This window comes from Typopeltis vanoorti, chromosome 17, assembly GCF_054136105.1.
Source record: "Typopeltis vanoorti isolate ZY-2024b chromosome 17, IOZ_Tvanoo_1.0, whole genome shotgun sequence".
Taxonomy (NCBI): Eukaryota; Metazoa; Arthropoda; class Arachnida; order Uropygi; family Thelyphonidae; genus Typopeltis; species Typopeltis vanoorti.
Genome location: NC_143565.1, coordinates 90,010,990 through 90,037,348, shown reverse-complemented (window position 1 = coordinate 90,037,348; position 26,359 = coordinate 90,010,990). Strand labels below are relative to the sequence as shown.

Here is a 26,359-nt window from a genome sequence, read left to right as displayed (position 1 = left end):
AAAGCAACCTTATCAAGACATTTCATTTTTATGTGCACATCTTAAATAGTTTCTATGATTTGAATGTTAGCAATTATGGTATGCTAGAGTGTCCGTGCCTCTGCCATCCTTTTGATCTCATAATAGCTCTTGTTACATATCCATTTCTTTACATCATCTACCCAAGAAGTTCTTGGTCTACCAGGAGATCTTCCTTCTAGTTTTCTCTCCAGTATTTCCAGAATAATTTTCTCCTGCTGATTTACTTAATATGTGTTCTGCCATATTGCACTTTCTCTTTATAAGGTTTTTAATGAGTGCACCTTTGGTTCCTGTTAAATTCACTACCTCATTAGATATTTCTTCCTTTCAAGGAATCTTCAGTGCTCTCCTATAGCTCCACATCTCAAAGGTCTGCGATTTCCTAATTATGGATTTTGCGTATGTCGACATCTCACATCAGTAATTCAATGTTGGACATACATAGGATTTTGTTATTCATATTTTAGTCTGTTTATTTATTTCAGAGGTCATTAGTAATTTATTATTCCAAAATGCTTCTTTTATCTTAGCTATTCTTGATTCCATAACTATTGTTCCATCTTCTGTAATCATTACTCCTAAATAATTATAAGCCTTTACATTTTGAATAAATCCTGTTCATACTTTTAAATTTGTGTTTTGTTGCTTGTCATGTGCTTGGTTTTATCTGTATTTATTACTAAGCCATAATTCTGACTCTTTTTGAGTCAGAATTATGGCTTACATGCACACACAGTATAGGGGATATTATACTCTTGTCACACTTCTCCTTTAACCCTGCAGAGCTCGTAGCTGATCTAACAGATACATGTAAAATGTTTAATATAAATATTCTTACACAATTCAGTGTATAGCTTTTGTAGGTCATGAGTGCATTCATATGTTACGAGTGATATTCCGCACTGTTTTTTTGCTGTCAGTTTGGTTTAACACATGGCATGTAAAGGTTTGTGATATTTGACTGCAAATTGTATCTGAGAGATATACTGCGACCTCCAATGTCACTATAGTATGGTTTAGTTTTTTTTTTTTTTTTTTTTGATTGTTTATTCAATAATTTCTAGATTGTAACTGAAAATAAATAAACCATCATGTATTACTGAAATAGAGAGCTAAAGGCTTATTTATCATACATGTCCTCTAGGAGATGTGCTTTACATTATGGAAAGTGATCTGGATCTTACTCACCTTTACTACGAGTTGCCCATAAGGTTGCTTATGCTTGCATCCCCCGAAACTTTTATAGTTTCTATATATTCAGCACGAAACTCTTGTAATTTCTATATTTGGCTATGAATAATGTTGGATTCAATATCCACTTAATTTGTACCATCATGTATTACATTTGCAGTGTTTTTTACTTTATGTTTTATTGCATTTTAGCACATACTAGTAATCAATGTATCTCTCAGATATACCACGACCTACGCTGCAGTTTTTATCACTGTGAGCTCCGTAAGGTTACTATATATTGTTTCATTGTTAATTTGTGTCTTCTTATTCCAGTATCATTCTGTTATTATTCTGAGATCTTTTGTATCAGTTTGAATTGTCTTTTAATATTTCTGTTAACTTTTCATGGCTTACTGTGTGGAATGCTCTTTGAAAGTCTCTATTTTAACATAGATATATGTTATTATTAATTTCTGTTGATCTTTCAGTAACAGTTTTTTATTCATAAATTGTATTAATTGTGCTTTTTCCTAGCATTAATCTTTTTTGCTATTCACTTATATAGCATTTAATTCTAGAAAACATTCTATTTTTTTTATTATTTTAAGTAGTATTTTTGGAAGCATGGGATATGATACTTATTGTTCTAAAATCTTGACATTCTACTGCATGATTCTTTTTTGGCATTGGAATGCAAATAAATTTTATGAAGTCTTCTGGTAGTATGCTTGTATCATATATATTCTCTATTACAGGGGTGTTCAACTCGATCGCGATCGACTGGTCGATCGCAGGGCGATTTTTGGTCGATCTCTTGTGTATTCCTCCTTAATTACAAATTTAATTAAAACTGAAAACATAATATTTTATATATATCATTATTTTGTATTATTTTTAATTCGTTTTAAGTGTATTGCTATTGTTTATTTATTTTTCGTTAAAATTGTCAAATCAGTAATTTTCTTATAAGTCCGGGTAAATGAATTAATTTGGATCAGTGGAAGTCAAACAGCGAGCCGAGTGAATATGAATACGATTATAAACAAAGTGTAAAAACTCGATTGTAGCTTAAATATTAACTATTCCAAAGCACATTACATCGATTTTTTACTTAGGTTAAATCCCATGTGAATATTGTAAAAAAATAAGCTTTGTTTGTCTCGGTATAGTTTGTATTAGATGTTTTTGTAAATAACACTTTTGAAGCTAATTGTATACACTGCTTTAATAAGAATATGTTAGAGTGTTAAAAACAAAGGCAATGTTTTTGTCACTGAAGCTGCACATGGCGGCATTAGAAAGATTGTTATTGAAATTTGTATGTATGAGAAAGGCTTGCAGGCTCTAAGCGTAAACATCTCCGAAGTCAGTCAGAAAGAGTTCAAACAACTTTCTGATGGCCAGCAACTTACAATCAAAAGAAAGCGGAGGAGAACCAAGGGCATGCCAAACTTGAAACTTAAGATGAAAGACTCGTACCGATTCTTTGGGGGTTGCCAAACTTCATGCAAGGTCTCAGAGGAGGCCTAATAAAAAGGGACTGAAGCAAGCAGAAGGGGTCCCAGTTCCAAAATTGCTGTCAGAGAGGAGGCCGCCCAGTCAGAGAGACTTCCCAGATCCATGTTGCTTGAGAGGAGTTTCCCGCTTCCAGAAAGGAGCTTCTCGGTTTGAGACGTCGCTAGAGAGAGACTACTTCTAGGCCGCAGACAAGGTTTCAAATTGCTGAAAGGAAGAGTTCCAATTGCCGGAGAAAAGTTTCCAGGCCAGGTTAATGTCAGACATTCACCACTGTGTTGCATTTTCATTACAATTTGATAAATCAAACGACTTCACTGATATTGTTCAGTTAATAGTATTTATTCGCATGGTATTTCAAGATTATTCAAATAAAGAAGAACTTTTGAAAATGATACCATTATTGGGAAGGACTAGCGGAGAAGACATTTTTTCGGCATTTGATGAATTTGTGAAACAACACAAACTTCCGCTTTTAAAACTTGTGTCTATTACTACTGATGTGCTCCTGCAATGATAGGTAATAAATCAGGCTTCATTTCATTATGTAAAAACGATGACAAATATCCAGATTTTTTAACGTACCACTATTATTTACCAACAAGTACTGTGTAGTAAAAGATTAATATCACAAAAGATGTTTTGGATATTACATTTAAAAGTGTAAATTCTGTTCAAGGAAAAGCTCTGCAACGGCGGTTATTTAAATTACAGGCAGATGATGATAGGGAACTTCTGTTGTACAATAATGTTCGCTGGCTCAGCAGAAGTCAATTTTTAGAAAGATTTCTTGTATTAATTAACGATATAAAAATTTTCTTGATGAAAAAGAAGATATTTATCCACAATTGAGTAATAAAAGATGGTTGTTACACTTTTCATTTTTAGTAGATTTCTGTACAAAATTAAGCAATTTAAATTTAGAGTTACAAGGTAGAGATAAAAATTTAATTGACATGTTAAGTTCAATAAAAAGTTTCCAACAATACTTACTTTTATTAAAGAAAAATATAAATGACCACGAATTTAGACATCTCCCATATTTATTAAAATTTTTTGAACAAAATCAAGAAATGCTTCGCAATGATTTAGAAGAATTTATTCGTGAAATAGAATTAGTTGAGGAAGAAATAAATTCAAGATTTAAAGATTTTAAGAAAACTGAAATGATTGTTTCTTTTATCAATAATCCATTTCAAGAAAACTTGAACATCACAGAAATTTCAAATAAAATTAGTGGGCTGTGTGATATAAACAAAGCTGACGTAGAACTTGAGATAATAAACATTCAGAATGGTTTACATTTAAAATCAATAAACAATGAAGTCATTTGGAAGTATGCACATGAAAAATTCCCAATATTAACTGATATTGTGTGAAAAATTCTGTCGTGTTTCGGATTGACATACTTGTCAGAATCCACTTTTCAAATATGACCGTCATAAAAAATCAATTAAGAAACCAAATTACAAATGATCATTTGATGATTGTATACGATTGGCCACTTCTTCATATCAAGTTGACTACGAAAAAATTGCGAGGTCCAAACAATGCCAAATTTCACATTCACTTTTTTTTTTTTTTAAATAACCAGCATTTCCTGTAACTTGTGTGTCTGTAATCAATCTGTTGTTTTTTCTAACTTTGGTTTTCCAAAATAGAGAAATAAATTTTTTATTCCAATATTTTTTTTTTGTTGTATTAAAATAATTAATAGTGGTAAATAAATTTTTAAATACACAAAGTTTTTAATTGTGTATTTTTTTTTAGTTGTTTGTTTGTGAGTAATCTGATATCAGGTTAGGGCAACGTGATGAGAGTAGATCGGCGAATAACTTATATATAAGGGAGTAGATTGCTGAATAACTTTTTATAGAAAAGTTGCTCGCGTAGTAAAAAAGGTTGAACACCACTGCAATAAAGTATGTCATAGATTGAATTGTCCATGCAGCAACAGCCTCAATTCCAAAATTAACCATCATTTCCTGTAACTTGTGAGTTTGTAATCAGTCTGTTGTTTTTTCTAACTTTGGTTTTCCAAAATAGAGAAATAAATATTTTATTCCAATATATTTTTTTTTTGTTGCATTAAAATATTTGTTGTATTAAAATAATTAAAAGTGATAAATAAATTTTGAATACACAAATTAAGTTTTTAGTTGTGTATTTTTTTTAGTTCTTTATTTTTAGTTTTTATTTGTACGTAATGAGATATCAGGTTGGGGGAACGTGATCTATATAAGAGAGTAGATTGCTGAATAACTTATATATAAGAGAGTAGATCAGCGAATAACTTATTATAGAAAAGTAGCTCGCGTAGTAAAAAAGGTTGAACACCACTGCTCTATTATTTCTATTATGTGCATATAAGAACTATCTACAACTTTCATTTAGTCTGGCTTGCACCTTCAAGGTTGTTCAGTGAATAATTGTGAAAGCAAGTGCATTTGAAGCAACATTAGTTATAAGTTAATTATTTTTTAATTAAAAAAATTAATAAATAATATGAGTGAAAATAAAGTTTTGTGTTGAGTGTTTTCATCAACATCAAATTCCTGATATGCACTCTCAATGGCTATGCATGATACTATGATCTAGTAAAAGTTTAAATTATTACTAACTACATATCTGCGATTTTCTTTCAAATTTGTTATCTGCTAGATCTCCAATATTGCTAGATCTAGTTGGAATTTTTTTTCACTTTCATTTATAGTTATACTATAAATTAAAGATACCAAGAAATTGTATACTTGGTTTAATTATCTATCCAAGTGTAAACAAACAAAGTTTGCACCATGTGGTGAGGTTGTCTGCAAGTATTTTCAGGACTGGAGAAACTCGTATATAGAAGCTAATAACTTCACATTTTCATATATGAAAATATATTTTCATATAATTTATAGTATAACCAAGTGAAAAAACTTACAACTTTCTCTAATCCAGAGTAATTTAATAATAAGATGTGACACCTTTTGGCAACTCGTATATGAAAATATGACTTCAGCATTACTTCAACATTAGTATCACCTGTGGGTCTGGCTCCCATTGAAGAGGCCTCAATAAAGGTTGAAACTGGTCTGGGTAGTGACCCTTTCCATAATGCATAGCATTTTACCTACCCGTATATGGATATGTGCTTTGCATTATGGGATACCAAGGCAAGTGATGTGAAGTTATTAGCTTCTATATATGAGTTTCCCCAGTCCTGAAAATACTTCAGGTGCAAACTTTGTTTGCTTATACTTGAATAAACGATTACAACAAGTATATAATTTCTTGGTATCTTTAATTTATTGCTAGATCTTGTATTTATGGGTGTGCTTACCTGTGAAGTTTCATAGGGTGCCATGCCTAGAGAGTCCTGTACTTGGTATAGAACATAAAAATAAAAAATTCATGAATTCCATTGTGTTAAATTAGGTTATTTATTTATTTATTTATTTTTTTTACAAAGCAAACATGCAGCATTTTTAAATTAGAAGATTTTTGCAGTGGTGGCTATGTCAGTTGTAGTAGGAGTGAGCACTTAAGCTGTAAATCAGAAGTTAAAATTGAAAGAGGTACAGCTGATTGATTTGTCTGATTGATCAACTGTTTAACTTCTAGCACAGCTCTTATAAGTTCATACTGGCTTTGAACACTGTCTTGTATACTGCTAGTTTAGTATACTGGCTAAATTCTCTCTTATTCCATATAAATTTATTTACTTGACTCACTACCATACCATCTTTGCTAATTCTGTTGTCTATTTCCATATTTAATTTTGCTATCTTCATTAAAAATTGTGCTCAAATATCTGAAATGATTTATTTGTATTGCAAGTTCTCCATTCAGAATGCAGACTATTTTTCTTATGTTTCTGCCTGTTTTCATCATTTTGGTCTTTTTATTACTCATTTTCATGCCATATTTCTTTACTGGATTATTTTAATATCATATAATCATCATGATAAATAACAGTGGAGATAGTGTGCACCCTTGTCTTCACCTGAAGTTACATCAAACTATCTTCCTGTAGCTCTTTCACTTTTAACGTCTGATTTACAGCTTAATTATGGATTTCATGCCGGCTTGGGAGTCGCACGGTTAAACAAGGCCCTGTTGTTTTTGCCAGGGAACCAGGGCGAACAGCGAAAAGTCAGCTACTGGAATAAACCCTAAAACTTACCCCAACTCAATATCACCAGAGTTGAAGATCGGTACTATCAACATAAGAAGCCTGAATGGGAAAGAATTGAAGCTAGCTGAGGAATTAGATAAGTACTAGATTGACATAATAGGGGTGACTGAAACAAAAAAGACAAAAACTGGTGAGATCTTTCTGATCAATAAATACAAAATGTTATATTCAGGGAATGACGATCAAGGAAAAGAAGGAGTAGTCATTGTATTCAACACTAAATATGAGGCTAATCTTCTGGAATGGCAGGCAATCTCAAGTAGAGTGATGTGGGCAAATATCAGAATTGGTAACTGGACGATGAGACTTATTTGTGCCTATGGTCCCACAGAAGGTTCTACTAAGGTAGAAGTGGAAGACTTTTTTTTGGCTCTAGAGAAAGCTACTGACACAATGAAAAAGGAAAAGTTGGTCCTTGTTGGGGATCTAAATAGTAGAGTAGGAAGTGATTGTCAGATATACAAAAATGTTTTGGAAAAATTTGGAGAAAAGAGCAAAGCTAATAATAATGGCAAATATCTGTTGGATTTCTGCTCAGGACATGGACTGGTTATTACTAACACCTTATTCCAACATTGACTGTGTTATTGTTGATAGTGATGTTTTCTTCCTGGGGCAGGACACCAGAGTGTACAGAGGATTTGAAATTGGAAATGATTACTATTTAGTCTTGAGTAGGATAAAATTGAATTTCATATTGAAAAGAATAACATGTAAACATTGTTTTTAAAGCAAATAAAAGTTGAGCAGCTCTCAGATGTGAACTGTAGACTAAAATACACAAAGATTATTGAAGAAAAAATGAAAACGTTTGAGTACAGGAACAAAACCTTGGAAATTCAGTGGCAAACCTTGAAGAAAACCCATATTCATTCAGCCAGAGAGGCATGTGGTGAGGTGTCTGCAAGGTTAGAAAAATCAGAACTCCATGGTGCACACAGGAAGTTAAAGAGTCAGTGAAGGAAAAGAAGAAGAAGAAAGCATATCCAAAGTTCCTGTCAAATAAGTCAGCTTGTGCTCTTAGAGAATACAGAGACAAATGTAAGAAAGCTAAACACTGTGTAAAACTAGCTAAACAAAAGCCATGGGAGACTTTGGCAGGAACATAGAGAATAAATATCAAGAAGGTGGCAAAATATTCTGGAGGTTGTTGAAGAAGCTCAGAAATGGAGGAAAGAGTGCTGTAAAAGGCATTAAAGATGATAAAGGTGACATGAAAAAAGGAGGAAAAGATATGATTGAAGTATTGAGTAATTACTTCGAAAAATTGTTAAATGAAACAAGCAGTGAGGATAGCACAGTGGTAAAAAACACTCAACAGGCATACAGTCAGAAATACATATCCATACTTGAAGTAGAAAAAGCCATCAAAGGCTTGAAATGTGGAAAGGCAGCAGGAGTAGATGATATTCGACCAGAAAAGCTGAAGAATGGTGGTATAAAAGTCTTTCAGTGGCTGCACTGCATAGTTCAGAAAGCATGGACAGAGGAATGAATTCCCTATGATTGGAGTAGAGCTCTCATAGTACCCACATATAAAAGGGGAAATAAAACTGAATGTGAGAATTACAGAGGTATTTCCCTACTGAGTGTTCCTGGCATGATTTATGCTAGTATACTTGAGAAACGCTTGAGAAGAATTGTTGAAGAACAAGCTGGATTCAAGCCAAATAGAGGCTGTCAGGATCAGATCTTAACTTTATGACAAATAGTCGAGAAATCACAGGAATATAACAAAGATCTGTATTTAAGTTTTGTCGATCTGGAAAAGGCATATGACAAGGTGCCAAGAGAGAAGGTGTTCAATACGCTATAGTTATATAGTGTCAATGAGGCATTATATCAAGCAACATGTAGTCTTTATTTGAGTTGTAAGTCAGCAGTTAGAATTGAAGGAAGTATAGGAAAATGGTTTAATGTTAAATCTGGTGTCAGACAATGATGAACATTATCTCCTCTGTTATTCATTTTCTATATGGGTCATATTATGAAGGAAAGTGGTATTAAACATGATATCAAAATTGGAGATGTTAATGTCAACTCTTTGCTTTATGCAAACGATATTATACTTCTAAATAAATCTGCTACACATCTGCAAGATTCCTTGACTGAATTGAATAACTGTCGTAATAGATATGGTATGAAGATCAGCAATAAAAAGACAAAGAGAATGAAAATAGGCAGAATCGTTGAAAATGTCTACTGCTTGTGAATGGAGAACCTGTGGAACAAGTAAAATATTTCAGCTGCTTAGGCACGATTTTTAGTGAAGATGGTAAATTAAAAATAGAAATAGACAACAGAATCAATAAAGCTGATATGGTAGGGAGTCAATTGAATATATTAATATGTAAAAAGAGAGAAATTAGTCAGAACACTAAATTAGCTGTATACAAGACAGTGTTCAAAATAGTTTTAACTTAAGGATCTGTGAGCTGGGTCAGAAGGAAAACACTTAACCAAAGACTAGAGACTGCAGATATGAGAGTCCTGAGAAAGATTAGAGGCTTGTACAGATGGCATCAATGGCAATATCATATTAAAAATGAGGATATTAGGAAAGAACTTGACATTGTCAGCATCCAGGAATGCATTAGCAGAGCTAATCTCAGGTGGTTTGGTTACTTAAACAGAATGGGCGAGGATAGATATAGCAAAACAAGTGTTCTCTACCAGGTTGGCAGGAAAATGATCCCGAGGAAGATTAAGATATAGGTTGATTGATACGGTACAAAGTGCCTTAGACGATAGAAATATAAGATCTGATAATGTTAGAGTCCTGACAAGTAACAGACTGATTTGGAGGAAAATTATAGATAGGAAGTTAGTAATGATGTAAATTTTTCATGTAGTACTATCATATCCTTTAGACCCTTTGAAGGTACATGGCAGGAATTTGATGATGATGATGATACGGATTGTATATTGCTTGGTATAATATACCATTTACACATTATAATTGTAGTGTTGCAAACAGTTTCCTTGATACCTTGTCATATGCCTTTTTCAGATATACAAAACTTAAGTTACCTTGTTATTGTGTGTGTTTGTGTGTAGTGGGGTACTTTCTTTCTTGTGTTTGTAATCCTGTTAGTTTCATCACTAGTAAATATTGCTGTCATAACTCCAAGAGGTTTAACACACAATTTCCAAATAAAAAGAAAACATCTGCAACTAAATTTCAAATTAAGGTTGTATATAGTTTTGTATTACAGGATATCACATGTACATTTTATCTTCTCAAAATAATGTTTTAGTTGGTTAACTCATTAAGAGATTGAGTCTTCAAATACTTCTATAACCAAAAGAAAAATCCTTAATTTGTAAAAAGAAAACACATATATACATAAACATAAAATCAATGTAACTGAACTGTGCAAGCATCAGTATATAGCAACATCACAGTGTTCTATCTGTATACAGCCTCCACAATTTCTCCTACAAACCACTATGCATGGTCTCTCTCCAGTCATGAACTGACAGAGTAAGTGGTAGCAGGATTTAGCACTATCTGATTAGGAAACCTCGGCAAATTCATTTCTATCCAGTTTAGTACCATGTACTATCTAGTGGGCTAGCTTGTGAAACTGTTTACTGCTGTACCTTCAAGCTCTGTCATGTGATTGGTATGTCCGGAGGCATCACACTCTATCTGTGAGTGTGGTGCCTCTGGCATACACTGAAGTCCTTGTTTTGGCATTGAAAAATGGCTGCAAGCCACATCAGGTCTCCAATAAGCAAGATGGTGTTTTTTCACCAAGTGGTGAAAGGCATCCATCTAGAGGTATAGTTGGCATGTCCTCCAATTATGAGGATAGGCTGTTGCGGTGGCATTGTTTGCTGGAAACGAGCTATACTGCAAAAAGGTGGGGATGACTTTCCTGCAAGTGACTATATATTGTGCATCAATAGTCCTTTAATAATCCTCTCCACTTTTGTATAACACTAGTTCTACTTTCAGGTTATCATAGAAGCCACTTTTCCTTTAAGTGAAAAACTAAGTTTCAACTAAGTGAAAAACTGCCTTTCACTTAGTTTTTGGCAGGGTTTTTTCTTCTGAAAACTAATTTTTCATCCCTTATACAAGCAAATTAAATAAAAACACATGCAATTTACAGACAAAAAATACTATTAGTAGACAGCAAAGGACATTTTGTGTAAATGGCAGATAGTTGTGTGTACATGATGAAGAAAAAAGAAGTATGAATGGTGGATTGTATGAAGTTCCCTCATGTGATGATTCCTTGGATTCTATGAAGATCTCACTTAATAATAATAAGAAAACTTGTGAAGAAAAACAGATTAAAAAAGTGAAATAGTAAAAGTGACACAATTTTCTGGCCTGGTTGGCTAGTGGTTAGTGTATCCACTCTCCAACAACCTCTCCCATCTAAAGACAACCATAGGTTGTGTGGTTGTCTTTAATTGGGAGATGAATTTCATCACCTGGTGTGAGACCACTGTCCCACTTATTGAAGATGTGAAGTGGCTTGAACAAGTTCTGTGTTTGATCTCTAGAAGAACAGGGTTTCCAGATTATGTGAAAAAAAAAATATATATATATAAAAATCAATAAAAATGAAAAAAGAAAAATCTTTAGCCCACATACAGTACGATAGGTTTACAATTAAACATTATCAAAAATTATGCAGACAACTACTGTGTTAGAGCAAAACTTTAGTTTAATATATAAATCAAAACGAACACTCAACGTTTCGACTTTCATATCAAAGTCCTCATCTGGAGCATACACATATATTGCAAAGAAACAAGCTGCACTACAATCTACATGGTTTGCTAAAGTTATTGACCATCCGTTAATTGTAGATTGCAGTGCAGCGTGTTTCTTTGTATATATGTGTAAGCTCCAGATGATGACCTTGATATGAAGGTCAAAACGCCGAGTGTTCATTTTGCTCTAATATGCTAATTGTCTCCATAATTTTTGATAATGTATTCTGATCACTGTGTAAGCATGAAAGAAAGGGTTTACAATTAAACCTGTTTTAGATGGGAGCTACATTAAAAAAAAAAAAAAAAAAAAAAAAAAGTTTAGGAAGACCCAGTGTTTTTATAAGCTATGGCATATGGCAGTGGTGTTCAACCCGTCGATTGCGGAGCAATTTTTGGTTGATCTCCTGTTTATTCCTCCTTACAAATTTAATTAAAACTGAAAACATGATATTTTATTTATGATTATTTTGTAATATTTTTTAATTCTCTTTAAGTGTATTGCTATTGTTTATTTATTTTTCGTTAAAATTGTCAAATCAGTAATTTTCTTATAAGTCTGGGTAAATGAATTAATTTGGATCAGTGGAAGTCAAACAGCGAGCTGAGTGAATACGATTATAAGCAAAGCACATCGTATGCATTTCGTTTATAATCGTGTTACTCGTAACTGCATCACACACTTCCCACTACCCACTGTTAGAATTTCAATTGAGTTTCAGTTGCTCTAAATTTATCGTTGGATTTATCATTATTTTGTTTGCTAATTGGTAGGTTATAAACATTTTTTATTTTAATCAAATATTTAAAAGTTATTTTTTTTTTTTAATTTGAGGATAATCATGAGTGTATCAAAGAAATCGAAGATGCATCATTTTCACAAGGAATGGGAAATGGATTATTTCTTTACAATGGTAAATGGAAAGTGTTGTTGTTTGATTTGTAATTCATCTGTAGCAATTCCAAAAAAAAAGGTAATGAGAGACATTTTCGATCGCTACATGCAAAATATGATGAAGATTTTCTCAAAAATTCCGAAATACGTGAATCAAAAATTATATATTTAAAGGCAGGACAACAAAATATGATTTCGAAAGTAATAAATAAACCAATATCAGCCACGATTGCATCTTTGAAAGTGTGTCATTTATTAGCAAAAGCAAAAAAAGTCTTTTACTGATGGAGAGTTAATAAAAGAATCGTTTATTGCAGCAGCAGAATCTATATATTCTGATTTTAAAAATAAAAGTGAAATAATTTCGAATATTAAAGATTTACAACTTTCCAGAACAATGTTGTTGAAATTTTAAATGCCAATCTGAATACTCAGTTAATGTCAGACATTCACCAGTCTGTTGCGTTTTCATTACAATTTGATGAATATCAAACGAGTTCACTGATACTGCTCAGTTAATGGTATTTCAAGATTATTCAAGTAAAGAACTTTTGAAAATTGTACCATTATCGGGAAGGACTAGGGGAGAAGACATTTTTTCGGCATTTGATGAATTTGTGAAACAACATAAAACTTCCCCTTTTTAAACTTTATAATATTTATCATCGTTTTTACATGATGAAATGAAGCCTGATTTGTTACCTATCATTGCAGGAGAACCATCAGTATTATCCACCAACAAGTACTATGTAGTAAAAGATTAAATACAAAAGATGTTTTGGATATTACATTTAAAATTGTAAATTCAAGGAAAAGCCCTGCAACAGTGGTTATTTAAATTACAGGCAGATGATGATAGGGAACTTCTGTTGTACAATAATGTTCGCTGGCTCAGCAGAAGTCAATTTTTAGAAAGATTTCTTGTATTAATTAACGATATAAAAATTTTCTTGATGAAAAAGAATATATTTATCCACAATTGAGTAATAAAAGATGGTTGTTACACTTTTCATTTTTAGTAGATTTCTGTACAAAATTAAGCAATTTAAATTTAGAGTTACAAGGTAGAGATAAAAATTTAATTGACATGTTAAGTTCAATAAAAAGTTTCCAACAATACTTACTTTTATTAAAGAAAAATATAAATGACCACAAATTTAGACATCTTCCATATTTATTAAAATTTTTTGAACAAAATCAAGAAATGCTTCGCAATGATTTAAAAGAATTTATTCGTGAAATAGAATTAGTTGAGGAAGAAATAAATTCAAGATTTAAAGATTTTAATAAAACTGAAATGATTGTATCTTTTATCAATAATCCATTTCAAGAAATATCACAGAAATTTCAAATAAAATTAGTGGGCTGTTTGATATAAACAAGCTGAAGTAGAACTTGAGATAATAAACATTCAGAATAGTTTACATTTAAAATCAATAAACAATGAAGTCATTTGGAAGTATACACATGAAAAATTTCCAATATTAACTGATATTGCGTGAAAAATTCTGTCTTCATATCGACATACTTGTCAGAATCCGCTTTTTCAAATATGAAGTCATAAAAAATAAATTAAGAAACCAAATTACAAATGATCATTTGGGTGATTGTCTGCGATTGGCCACTTCTTCATATAAACCTGATTATGCAAAAATTGCGAGGTCCAAACAATGCCAAATTTTACATTAACTTTTTTTTTTTTTTAATCAACTAGCATTTCCTGTAACTTGTGAGTTTGTAATCAATCTGTTGTTTTTTCTAACTTTGGTTTTCCAAAATAGAGAAATAAATATTTTATTCCAATATATTTGTTTTATTAAAATAAAAGTGATAAATAAATTTTTAAATACACAAATAAAATTTTTAGTTTCTTTAAAGTTTTTAGGGCTGGGAGAGTGGGTCCTCTGAAGTGAGTGAGCGCATTTAACTGCATAGTTGTGGTAATCAGATATCAGGTTGGGGGAACGTGATCCATATAAGAGAGAGTAGATTGCCAAATAACTCAGTATAGAAAAGTAGCTCGCATAGTAAAAAAGGTTGAATACCACTGGCATATGGGCTTGTCATTGTTGATTGCATCTCATGTGCAATGTAATCACATTCTGTGCAAGTCTTGTTGATGTACTGCAATGAAAAACTATACCCCCCTTTTTTTATTTCAAATAAGGCTGAAGTAGATCCACACTTCTAACAATGAAGCTGCCATTTGGAATAAGCATTTTATACTTGCCTCTGCAATTATTTTTTTTTTCCCAGCAGTAAGCAGAATAATTAGTAATTAGAATTTTGTTTTATTGGGTGGTGGGTTGAAATCACTAAAGAAAAATTTTTGTCAGGTTTAACTCTGTTTATGTGCTGTTTACATAATTTTTCAAATGGAAAAGTCATATGTATAAACAGTTTTTTCTATTTCTAATAATGAAGCTGCCATTTGGCATTAGCATTTTATACTTGCCTCTGCAATTTTTTTTTTTTTTTCCCAGTGGTAAGCAAATAATTAGTAATTAGAATTTTGTTTTATTGGGTGGTGGGTTGAAATCACTAAAGAAAAAATTTGTCAGGTTTAACTCTGTTTAGGTGCTGTTTACATCATTTTTCAAATGGAAAAGTCGTATGTATAAACAGTTTTTTCTCTTAAGTCTCTTTATGGAGATGTTTAAAGAAGTTGCTATTTCACCAGAAATAGCAACTCAGAAACCTAAAATTTGGTGAGATATGTTAACAGAGTTTTGTATATAAATTAAAGATGCCAAGAAATTGTATTCTTGGTTTCATCATTTATCCAGGTGTAAGCAAACAATAATTAAAATTATAATAACAGAAATAACTCAAGTAAAATGTTATTTATTAGTATAATTTTCACCTGAGTATCACAGGCATCTTCAGTACATGTATAAAGCAAATTAAACAATAACTGACAATTCCAAAAGGCACCACCTAAGTAGCTAATGTAAGATAACTAAAAAAGGTCAATAAGCTTTCCTAACTTAAAAAAATTATATACAGTAAAACCCCATTTTTGCGTTCCCGCAATTTACATTTTCCTGCCATTTACGTCATTTTCCGTTGGTCCTGTCTTAAGGGCTATTCTTACGATATATTGTTTTCCCACCATTAAAAACTTGATGTGGACATTATTTCCCGTGATTTGCGTTTTCTCTCGGGTAGCAATACTGATTTTCAAATCAATTTCTGCGGAAATCTGCGCATTTCTGTTCCCAGATGGCATTGCTTTAGGCTGTAGTTTCGTTTCCGCCATCATGGTGACTTGCACGCTTGCAGCAGTAATGTAGTGATGAGCAATACCACGATTTTTCAATCACAGTATGAATTGATATTGCAGAATTTGTGCTACATAATTTAGCGTGTGAATGTTGCTTTCAAGTTGTGGTGGTGGATTATGATGGAGAAAAAAGACAGAATATGTATTTCAATAGAAGAAAAGATGGCAATTCTGCAACGTGTAGATTGGCATGCCGGAACACGTGTGCATTTAGCAAAAGATCTTGCACTCTCCTTATCCACTTTGAACATGATTGTAAACTCAATGCAAAGCAATGTGGTGCTATGTCAAAAAAAAAAAAAAAAAAAAAAATGGAAAGCAAAACCAATCAGCAATTAAAGATTTTTTTAAATAGATAAATGTAAGTAATTGTAAATTTATTTATTTTCAGTTATTAAATTTTGTAATCTAGTATGTAGACTCATGTACTAGCAATTAGTCATCTTTCAGCCATTTTTTAATGTTTTTTTACATTTCCTGCTATTTACACTTTTTTCCATCAGTCCCCTGAAAAGTGTAAAAAAAAGGGTTTTACTCTATATACAATTAAAAAAGTTAGGAAAGATTAGCTGATTTAAAAAGTACTATCTCCCACAAAGGGGATGACCATTGGATCTGTTTAAGTTAGGAGAGTGAAGTAAAGATTCACATGTTTCTTTATAAAGCCATTCCATGAGGAACCGACTTTCGTGAATGACTCTTGTCTTGTTCCAATGAACTCTGTCTGGTGTCAATGGCATGTTCCGCAAGCCCAGACTGTTCAAGTTCAAGGTATTGAATATAAGACTGGTGTTCTTCTAGCCGAATAAAGGCAGATCTTCCTGTTTGTCCCAAATTAGATAATCCGTAAGAGCAAGGAATCTGGTAGACACCTGGATAACTGAGATGTGGAAGATTGTCTCCTTTGGAGAAGTGCGAAAGGTGGAGATTTTTCTAATTGAACGAAAGGCAACAAAAATATGTAGTGGTTTTAAAACTTTTGCTACGTTCACTAATGCCTGGTACATAAGGGATAGGAATATGCATTATTTCTTCTGTATTTGAAGACACATCAAAACTACTCAAAGCTCTTTTGATGAAGGAATTCTTATATCCATTAGGTAAAAAGGAGGAAATAACATATTGCAATTCTTTCTGTAATAGATCGTCTGATGAACAAAAGGAGTGGGACCGATGAAGCAGTATTTTAATAGTTACTGCCTTTTGACTGGGATGGTGATGAGATTCAGCATGGATATAATGGCCTGTATGAGTCTTCTTCCAATAGACTGAGAAATGTAGGTTACCATCTGGTTGGCGAAGAATTAATCAACACAACCAGGTATTCCGTTGAGACCAGCTGTAGATTGTATAGGTTGTCCCACTTATAAAATTTCTAAATTTTTATCAAATTTACTCACTTCTTCAGCTAGAAGAACTGATACTATATAAAACTTTGGATTTCAAAAATAAAATTTCGGATCTTCATTTGGACGTTTCAGATATTATGAACAGTTTAGAAAGAAGACTCATTATTATTATTATTATTATTATTTCTTCAGGCGACTCCAGGAGTCCTTAGACTCATCGAGGGAGGCCCTAAACATCATGTCCACACAACTATTCGATTACATTCTCACAGTATCTATCATACCTTGTCTTGAACTCGTTCACTGTCATAGCACCCACAACAGACTCTGGCAGCTTATTCCACTCATTTACCACTCTAAAAGTAAAGAACCCAGCTCTAACACTCCTGCTAACCACACTCTTGCCCAGCTTCCATAGGTGTCCCCTAGTTCTCCCACCACCAGTCATTATCTCAAAAATATAATCTAAATTAATCCTATAGAATCCCTTTAGCAATTTGAATGTCTCGATCATATGTCCCCTCCTCCGCCTATCAACTAGTTTCTGCAACCCACAAATCTTCAACCTGTTCTCATATGGTTCATTCCATAGACCTGTTATCATCTTAGTCACTCGCCTCTGGATCCTCTCCACCTCCTCCCCATCAAGAAGGAACCGAGGTGACCAAATCTGGGCACAGTAGTCGAAATGAGGTCTTATCAAGGCTCGGTACAGAGGTACAATAACTTGCTTGTCTCTGCTTGTCAAGGTATTTTTCAACAACCAAGTGAGTTTGATGAGCTGATTTAGCTACTTTTGCAGTGTGCTCCCTAAACTTCATCTCCCTATCCACCAACACTCCCAAGTCCCTGGTCTCATCAATCTTTTGGAGTACAGTTCCACCAATGTGGTATACTGCTGCTAATCTTTTCACCCCAAAATGCATAAACTTACATTTTGTCACATTAAATTGACATCCATTCTCCTTAGCCCAGAACTCCAATCTATCGAAGTCATCCTGCAAGACTTTGACATCTTCTGCATTCACTATTGCCCTACCCAACTTGGCATCATCAGCGAACAAATGAATTGTTCCACTTAGATCCTTCCCTATATCGTTAATGAACAGATTAAACAGCAGTGGTCCAAGAACAGAACCCTGCAGCACATCACTAGTCACAGGCCGTCTTTTGGACTCTACACCTGAATTAAAAATTACTCTTTGATATCTCTCCATCAACCAACCACCTATCCACCTCACCAACCCTATATCCATTCCCATATGTTGTAGTTTGCGGATTAGTATTCCATGTGGTATCTTGTCAAACGCCTTTGCCAGGTCCAGCAGTATCACTGTAAACCCATTTCCCTTATCCAGTTCAGCCGTCACCTTGTTATAAAACTTGAGCAAGTTACTGAAGCATGATTTACCCTTCACAAAGCCATGCTGTCCCCTGTACAGTATCTCGTTTTCATCAATCCATTCTTGTATTTTTCCCTTGACTACTTTCTCTAAGACCTTGACAACGACTCCTGATATGCTGATCGGTTGGTAATTTGCAACCGTAGTCATGGATCCTCCTTTATGCAGTGAAACTATTTTCCCCTCTTTCCACACCTTCGGGACTAAGCCAGACCTGAGACTCAGATTAAACAACATGGTCAAGGGCACTGATAATTCTTTAGCCGCTTCACGCAAGACCCGTGCCGGTATACCATCCAATCCCACAGATGTGTTCACATTAAGGTTCTGTAATAGACTAGTCAGCTCCACTTCATTCATCACTATTCCCATATAAACTAATGGTTCTTTCATTTTTTCAATGTCACCACCTGGATGAGCTTTTGCAAAGTGCGCGCTCAGTAACTCCACTATATCGACTGATTCAGTGACCTCCTTACCATCGTCATTCCTTAAAATCATTTTACCGTGTACAGTTTTTTTCTTGCTTGCAGCATATTGAAAGAATTGTTTTGGATTCTCTTTTGCTTGCAAAGCTAGTTTCCTTTCATAGTCCGCTCTTGCTTTTTTTACCACACTCGTTACCTTTCTGGCCTGTACTTTATACCGTTCGTGTGCCTGCAGGTCACCCCTGTCTTTAAATTCCCTCCACAGTTGTTTCTTTTTTTGCAGCTCAAGCTTAATGGTGTTATTCATCCATTTAACCCCTACTTGTTTTACTATTCGGACCCTAGGTATACAATCAGCCATAACCTCCTGTAAATGCTCCTTGACCGCTTCCCATGCTCTATCGACGTCCAGCCCTTGCATTTGTACATGCCATGGCACTGATCCAAGCAATCTCCTAAGGTTGTCATACTTGCCAGCACGGTAATTCCACATATACCCTGTCTTAATCGAAAATTCCACACCTTTAGCCACCTACCAGGTCAAGATCTTATGATCACTCTCACCAATAGGTGACAACATGGTCATATTCATTACAGTCAAATTCTCAGATGCTATTACCAGGTCAAGCACTCTCACACCCCTAGTATTTTCAATTACATGCTGTCTCAGATAGTTATCCCTTAATAATTGAATAAAATCCTTTTCCTTCCTCACATGTGTCCTCTCCTCCTTCCAATCAATGTTACCATAGTTGAAATCCCCCGTAATAATTACCCTCCTTCCACTCATTTCATCAATTTCCCTATGCATACTATCTCCACCATATATTCCATCACCTGGTCTATAGCAGCACCCAACTGTATGTTTTATTCTGCCAGTCTCAATCTCACACCAAATAGCCTCAAATGAGCTCCTTTCACTATCCTGTGATACAACTTCAATTCTCCTTGGCTGCAGTTCATCAGCTATCATCAATAATACCCCTCCCCCCATTTTATTCTCTCTCTCTCTGTCCCTCCTAAACACACTATAACCTACACATTCTATCCCACTAACTATATCTTCTTCCGTCAGCCATGTTTCACTAATGCCAATAACCTGTGGCCAGGAAGAGCCAATCAAGGCCAAAAATTCTTCCTTCTTGTTCCTAATACTCCTGGCATTAGTATACATGAAATGCAGTGATCCCTTAGTCCCACCCCTATATTGATACGTTATTCTAAATGACCCATTCCCATTTTTTGTCCTTAGTTCTTGGCTCGGGTACATTATATACATTCTTACATACAGGCCATTATATTCATTCTGAATCTCATCACCATCCCAGTCAAAAGGCAGGAACTATTAAAATGCTGGTGGGCTGGCAATTTGGGATTTAGCCGACCAAATTGTATTCTTATTGGTTAAACCAAAATAAAAAATGATGGTACAAAATGACAAAATTTCATGCCGGCTGGGGCTTTGCCCGGTTAAACAAGGCCCCCGTTGTTTTTGTCAGGAACCAGGGCGAACAGCGAAAAGTCAGCTACTGGAACAAATCCGAAAACAAACCACAACTCAACATCACCAGAGTTAAAGATTGGTACTATCAACGTAAGAAGCCTGAATGGCAAAGAAATGAAGCTAGCTGAGGAATTAGATAAGTACCAGATCAACATAATAGTGGTGACTGAAACAAAAAAGACCAAAAACTGGTGAGATCTTTCTGAGCAATAAATACAAAATGTTATATTCAGGCAATGACAATCAAGGAAAAGAAGGATTAGCCATAGTATTCAACACAAAATACGAGGCTAATCTTCTTGAATGGCAGTCACTCTCAAGTAGAGTAATGTGGGCACATATGAGAATGGGAAACTGGACAGTGAGACTTATTTGTGCCTATGGTCCTACAGAAGGTTCTACCACAGTAGAACCGTCTGTGGGACAGAACTCCTCCACTTCTACCTTAGTAGAACCTTCTGTTCTACTAAGGTAGAAGTGGAGGAATTTTTTGAGGCTTTAGAAAAAGCAACTGACACAATAAAAAAGGAAAAGTTGGTCCTTGTTGGGGATCTAAATAGCAGAGTAGGAAATGATTGTAAGACATACAAAAATATTTTGGGAAAATTTGGAGAAAAGAGCAAAACTAATAATAATGGCAAATATCTGTTGGATTTCTGCTCAGGACATGGACTGGTTATTACTAACACCATGTTCCAACATAAAAATGTGCACAAATTCACATGGAGAGAATTGGCTAGGAATAAGAAAAGTCTCATTGACTATGTTATTGTTGATAGTGATGTTTTCTCCCTGGTGCAGGACACCAGAGTGTACAGAGGATTTGAAATTGGAAGTGATCACTATTTAGTCTTGAGCAGGATAAAATTGAATTTCATGTTGAAAAGAATAACATGCAAGAAAGTTTTAAAGCGAATTAAAGTTGAGCAGCTCTCAGATGTGAACTGTAGCCTAAAATACACAAAGATTATTGAAGAAAAAATGAAAGAGTTTGAGAACAGGAATCAAACCTTGGAGATTCAGTGGCAAACTCTGAAGAAAACATTGATTGATTCTGCCAGAGAGGCATGTGGTGAGGTTGTCTGCAAGGCGAAAAAAATCAGAACTCCCTGGTGTACACAGGAAGTTAAAGCGGCAGTGAAAGAAAAGAAGGAAGCATATCAAAAGTTCATGTCAAATAAGTCAGCTAGTGATCTTAGAGAATATAGAGACAAATGCAAGAATGCTAAACAAAAGTCATAGGAGGACTTTGGCAAGAATATAGAAAATAAATATCAAGAAGGTAGCAAAATATTCTGGAGGTTGTTGAAGAAGCTTAGGAATGGAGGAAAGAGTGCTGTAAAAGGAGTTAGAGATGATAAAGGTGACATGAAAACGGGAGAAAAAGATATCCTTGAGACATGGAGTAATTACTTTGAAAAACTGCTAAATGAAACAAGTAGTGATGACAGCACAGTGGTAAAAAAACACTGACCAGGCATGCAGTCAGGAATACATATCCATACTTGAAGTAGAAAAAGCCATCAACGGCTTGAAATGTGAAAGGCAGCAGGAGTAGATGATATTCGACCAAAAATGCTAAAGTATGGTGGTATAAGAGTCTTACATTGGCTGCACCACATAGTTCAGAAAGCCTGGATAGAGGGACGAATTCCCGATCATTGGAGTAGAGCTCTCATAGTACCCATATATAAAAAATGGAAATAAAACTGAATGTGAGAATTATACAGGTATTTCCGTACTGAGTGTTCCTGGCAAGATCTATGCAAGTATACTTGAGAAACGGTTGAGAAGAATTGTGGAAGAAAAGCTTGGTGAAGAACAAGTTGGATTCAGGCCAAATAGAGGTTGTCAGGATCAGATCTTCACTTTACGACAAATAGTCGAGAAAGCATGGGAATATAACAAAGATCTGTATTTAAGTTTTGTCGATTTGGAAAAGGCATATGACAAGGTGCCAAGAGAGAAGCTATTCAATAAGCTGCTGTTATATGGTGTCAGTGGGACATTTTATCAAGCACTACTTAGTCTTTATTTGAGTTGTAAGTCAGCAGTTAGAATTGAAGGAAGTACAGGAAGATGGTTTAATGTTAAATCTGGTGTGAGACAAGGATGTACATTATCCCCTTTGTTATTCATTATCTATATGGATCACGTTATCAAGGAAAGTGGTATTAAACACGATATCAAAATTGGAGATGTTAATGTCAGCTCTTTGCTTTATGCGGATGATGTTATACTTCTAAATAAATCCGCTTCAAGTCTGCAAGATTCTCTGACTGAATTGAATAGCTGTTGTAATAGATATGGTATGAAGGTCAGCAATATAAAGACAAAGACAATGAAAATAGGCAGAATCGTTGAAAATGTCTACTGCTTGTGAATGGAGAACCTGTGGAACAAGTGAAACATTTCAGCTACTTAGGCACAATTTTTAGTGAAGATGGTAAATTAAAAATAGAAATAGACAACAGAATCAATAAAACTGATATGGTAGAGAGTCAATTGAATATATTAATATGTAAAAAGAGAGAAATTAGTCAGAACACTAAATTAGCTGTATACAAGACAGTGTTCAAACCAGTTTTAACTTATGGATCTGAGAGCTGGGTCAGAAGTAAAACACTTGACCAAAGACTAGAGACCGCAGATACGAGAGTCCTGAGAAAGATTATAGGCATGAATAGATGGCATCAATGGCAATATCATATTAAAAACAAGGATATTAGGAAAGAACTTGACATTGTCAGCATCCAGGAATGCGTTAGCAGAGCTAATCTCAGGTGGTACGGTCACAAACAGAAAGGGCGAGGAAAGATTAGCAAAACAAGTGTTCTCTGCCAGGTTGGCAGCAAAACGACCCAGAGGAAGACCAAGATATAGGTCGATTGATAGTGTACAAAGTGCCTTAGACGATAGAAATATAAGATCTGATAATGTTGGAGTCTTAACAAGTAACAGACTGATTTGGAGGAAAATTGTAGATAGGAAGTTAGTAATGATGTAATTTTTTTCATATAGAGTACTATCATATCCTGTACACCCCTTGAGGGTACATGGTAGGAATTTGATGATATATATATATATATATGTAATTTTTTTTTTTTTTTAAGTTAGGAAATTTTATTGACCTTTTTTTTAGTTATCTTACATTAGCTACTTAGGTGGTGCCTTTTGGAATTGTGAGTTATTGTTTAATTAGCTTTATACATGTACTGAAGATGCCTGTGATACTCATGGGAAAATTATACTAACAACTAATATTTTATGTGAGTTATTTCCATTATTATAATTTTAATTATTATGTCTACTCATGTATTTCCTTACTGAATTATGTAAGCAAACAAAGTTTGCCCATGATGTCATTTCACAAATGGGCTACCTCTATATAGAGGCTAATGACTTCCCATCAATATCCTTAGTATCCCATAATGCAATACACATATCCTTATGGACATGTATAATGCTGTAGCGCATATGAACTAAATAATTCCAATTTTTTTCTTAATAAAAATTATAATATCCAGTTCTCAGTGAAATTAGAGGGAAGTACAGTGTTAGGAGATATTACTGATGCATTTCTCAGAATTCACAGGTCTCCACAAACTTCTTATAAAGAAAAACTACATAGAAATGAAAACTGTATGGACATACACGGTACAAGTAGTTGATGGTCCCTTAACAGCTGGTGTTTGCTACGAACATTCATTTGTATTGATTGATCACTCACTTAGCTATGAGCTAGTTAGCTTGTCTTCAGTGTAAACACTCACAGAAATGACTGGTTTGTTATAAGAGTCAGCTGTTCCATAGCTGTTAAATGGTTGCATATCATACTCCTTTATAGCAGATTTTATAAACCATAGTTGCTCCTTTATAGCAGATTTTATAAAGGAGCAACAATGCTTCCATGTATGCAAAATATCAACAAAATAAATTGTTACAAGCTACTTTATATAAATGAAACATAAATGCAATTTTCTCCTTCCATAAACAAACTGTTCTCCTTCCTTTAAATAGCCAAAGAACCCCCATCCATTGGAATAGTAGCCAAGTGTTTATTGGATATCGTGTACATTTGAAAGGTCTTACATAAGACACTGGTTGCCTTTTTGTTTTGAAACTTGAAAATGCAATTTTTAGACAGCATGCAAAATTAAACTTGCCCAGTTGGTTGAGTGTAATTCCATTTCTTTTTTCCATCCATCAGGTTGTCGTGCAAGTACTTCATTAAGAAGCATAAACAGGTCAAAGATATTTATAGAACCTCTTAGAAATGATGCGGCAACTTCCCACAGCAAACAGATTTCAGCACATAATTTGTTTAATCTGTCCTTCCCCTTTCAAAACAAGTATTGTTTTGTAATCTTTTTAGTTCATTGTTTGAGCTTTTTTGTATTGGTGTATGGTATTAATGAAATTATTATTTCTAATTAAACCCTTGTAATTTCCTGTGTTTCACAGACTTTGAGGGCTATATCTATGAACAGTTTTATAATTGGCTGAGTAGTTTCACTAACTTCACTTGTCTGGAGTCTCTTTGGTTAGAAAAACCTAGGAACTGATGTTTAGGATGTGGGAATATTTTATAAAATCTTGCATTTGAAGATAAGTTAAGTGGTCTCATAATGTGGTGGAAAGGTCCCCCACCCTCATGCAAAGCAACCAAGCCACTTGGAGAATACACACCAGTACATTCACAGATATAATATGCTGTTTCCTCATAGCCTTACTTGCATTGGCCAATATTTCAATCAGTACAAGTACTTGCTGTTTAAAGAATCATTTCAGATATTCCATTTATTGGTATTCTTTGCATATTATATATTTATTGGTATCTTTGCTTACAATCCAGTTATACCTGATTATAAAGTTGGAGACATCTGTTTTTGATAGATACTTTAATGTTATTCGCTATATTTTAATACATCAATTGCTTATTTATTTAGAAAATTGTTTTGTGAGCAAGAAGCTTCATTATGCTCACTCAGTAATTACTCAATGTGCATTTTATATTATGAAATGTGCTCTTTTTCTAGAATGATATAAACAGTTATTAGAAAGTTTATACTGTTATGTTAACAGTGTTTACATAATGAGTTTACACTTTGCTAATACAAATATTTATTTTATTTTAATCCCAAGCCTTGTAGTCCAAGTACTGAGGATTTTGATATTGGAAAAGTGAAGCAGGAACCAGGTAATACTTTTAATATAAATGATTTTTGTATTAACCATTTTTGTATGACACAATACAGTAAAATATTTTGCTTACTCAATGATATTCTATGAACAAAAAAAGATAGGTAATTTCTTCACCTTCTTGTTGGGTATCTTCCAGTCATGTACAGAATACTGTAATAATATTACATGATTAAATTTTTATATTACTACTAGTTTCCTATCAAGAGTTTTAGTCTGTTATTTGTCAGCTCTTACGTTTGGTATCCTAAGAAACTTATAGTAAACACCATTATAACAAATTCATTTGCTAAAACTACTGAAAAGTTCTAATGCAAGTTACATTGGTACATAGTTTATCATTCTAAAGAAAATTTAATATGGCAAACTCTTCAGTATAATAGTCTATTCCTCTGGTACTCATGAGTGTGATATAGTGAAAGTTTGACAGTATCGAACTAAGATTAATATTTCTCAGATTTCTAGAAATGTTTTGGGTCAAATTTGCAGAAAAGGGCAAAGCTGGATTTCTGTTCAGCATATAGACACCATTTGACAGTATCGTACCAACTGCATCAAGCCATCACAACTAGATTTTTTTCCTAGCATCAAATCATGTTTTGCTTCCTCTTCCATAACGTTTAAGTGATATTATATACCACCTCAAATTAGCTCATCACACATCCTTGAATGGTA

The 26,359-nt window shown here is 33.9% G+C and overlaps 1 protein-coding gene across 2 annotated transcripts in view; it reads left to right on the top strand.

Moving 5' to 3' along the window:
• LOC150097617 (uncharacterized) overlaps window positions 1-26,359 on the top strand; it is a 334,050-nt gene that overhangs the window by 56,506 nt on the left and 251,185 nt on the right. For both annotated transcript variants that reach the window (XM_090407322.1, XM_090407323.1), the window contains exon 6: window positions 25,628-25,682. In XM_090407322.1, the coding sequence (XP_090263448.1) occupies window positions 25,628-25,682 (55 nt within the window). The remainder of the gene's footprint in view (window positions 1-25,627; window positions 25,683-26,359) is intronic.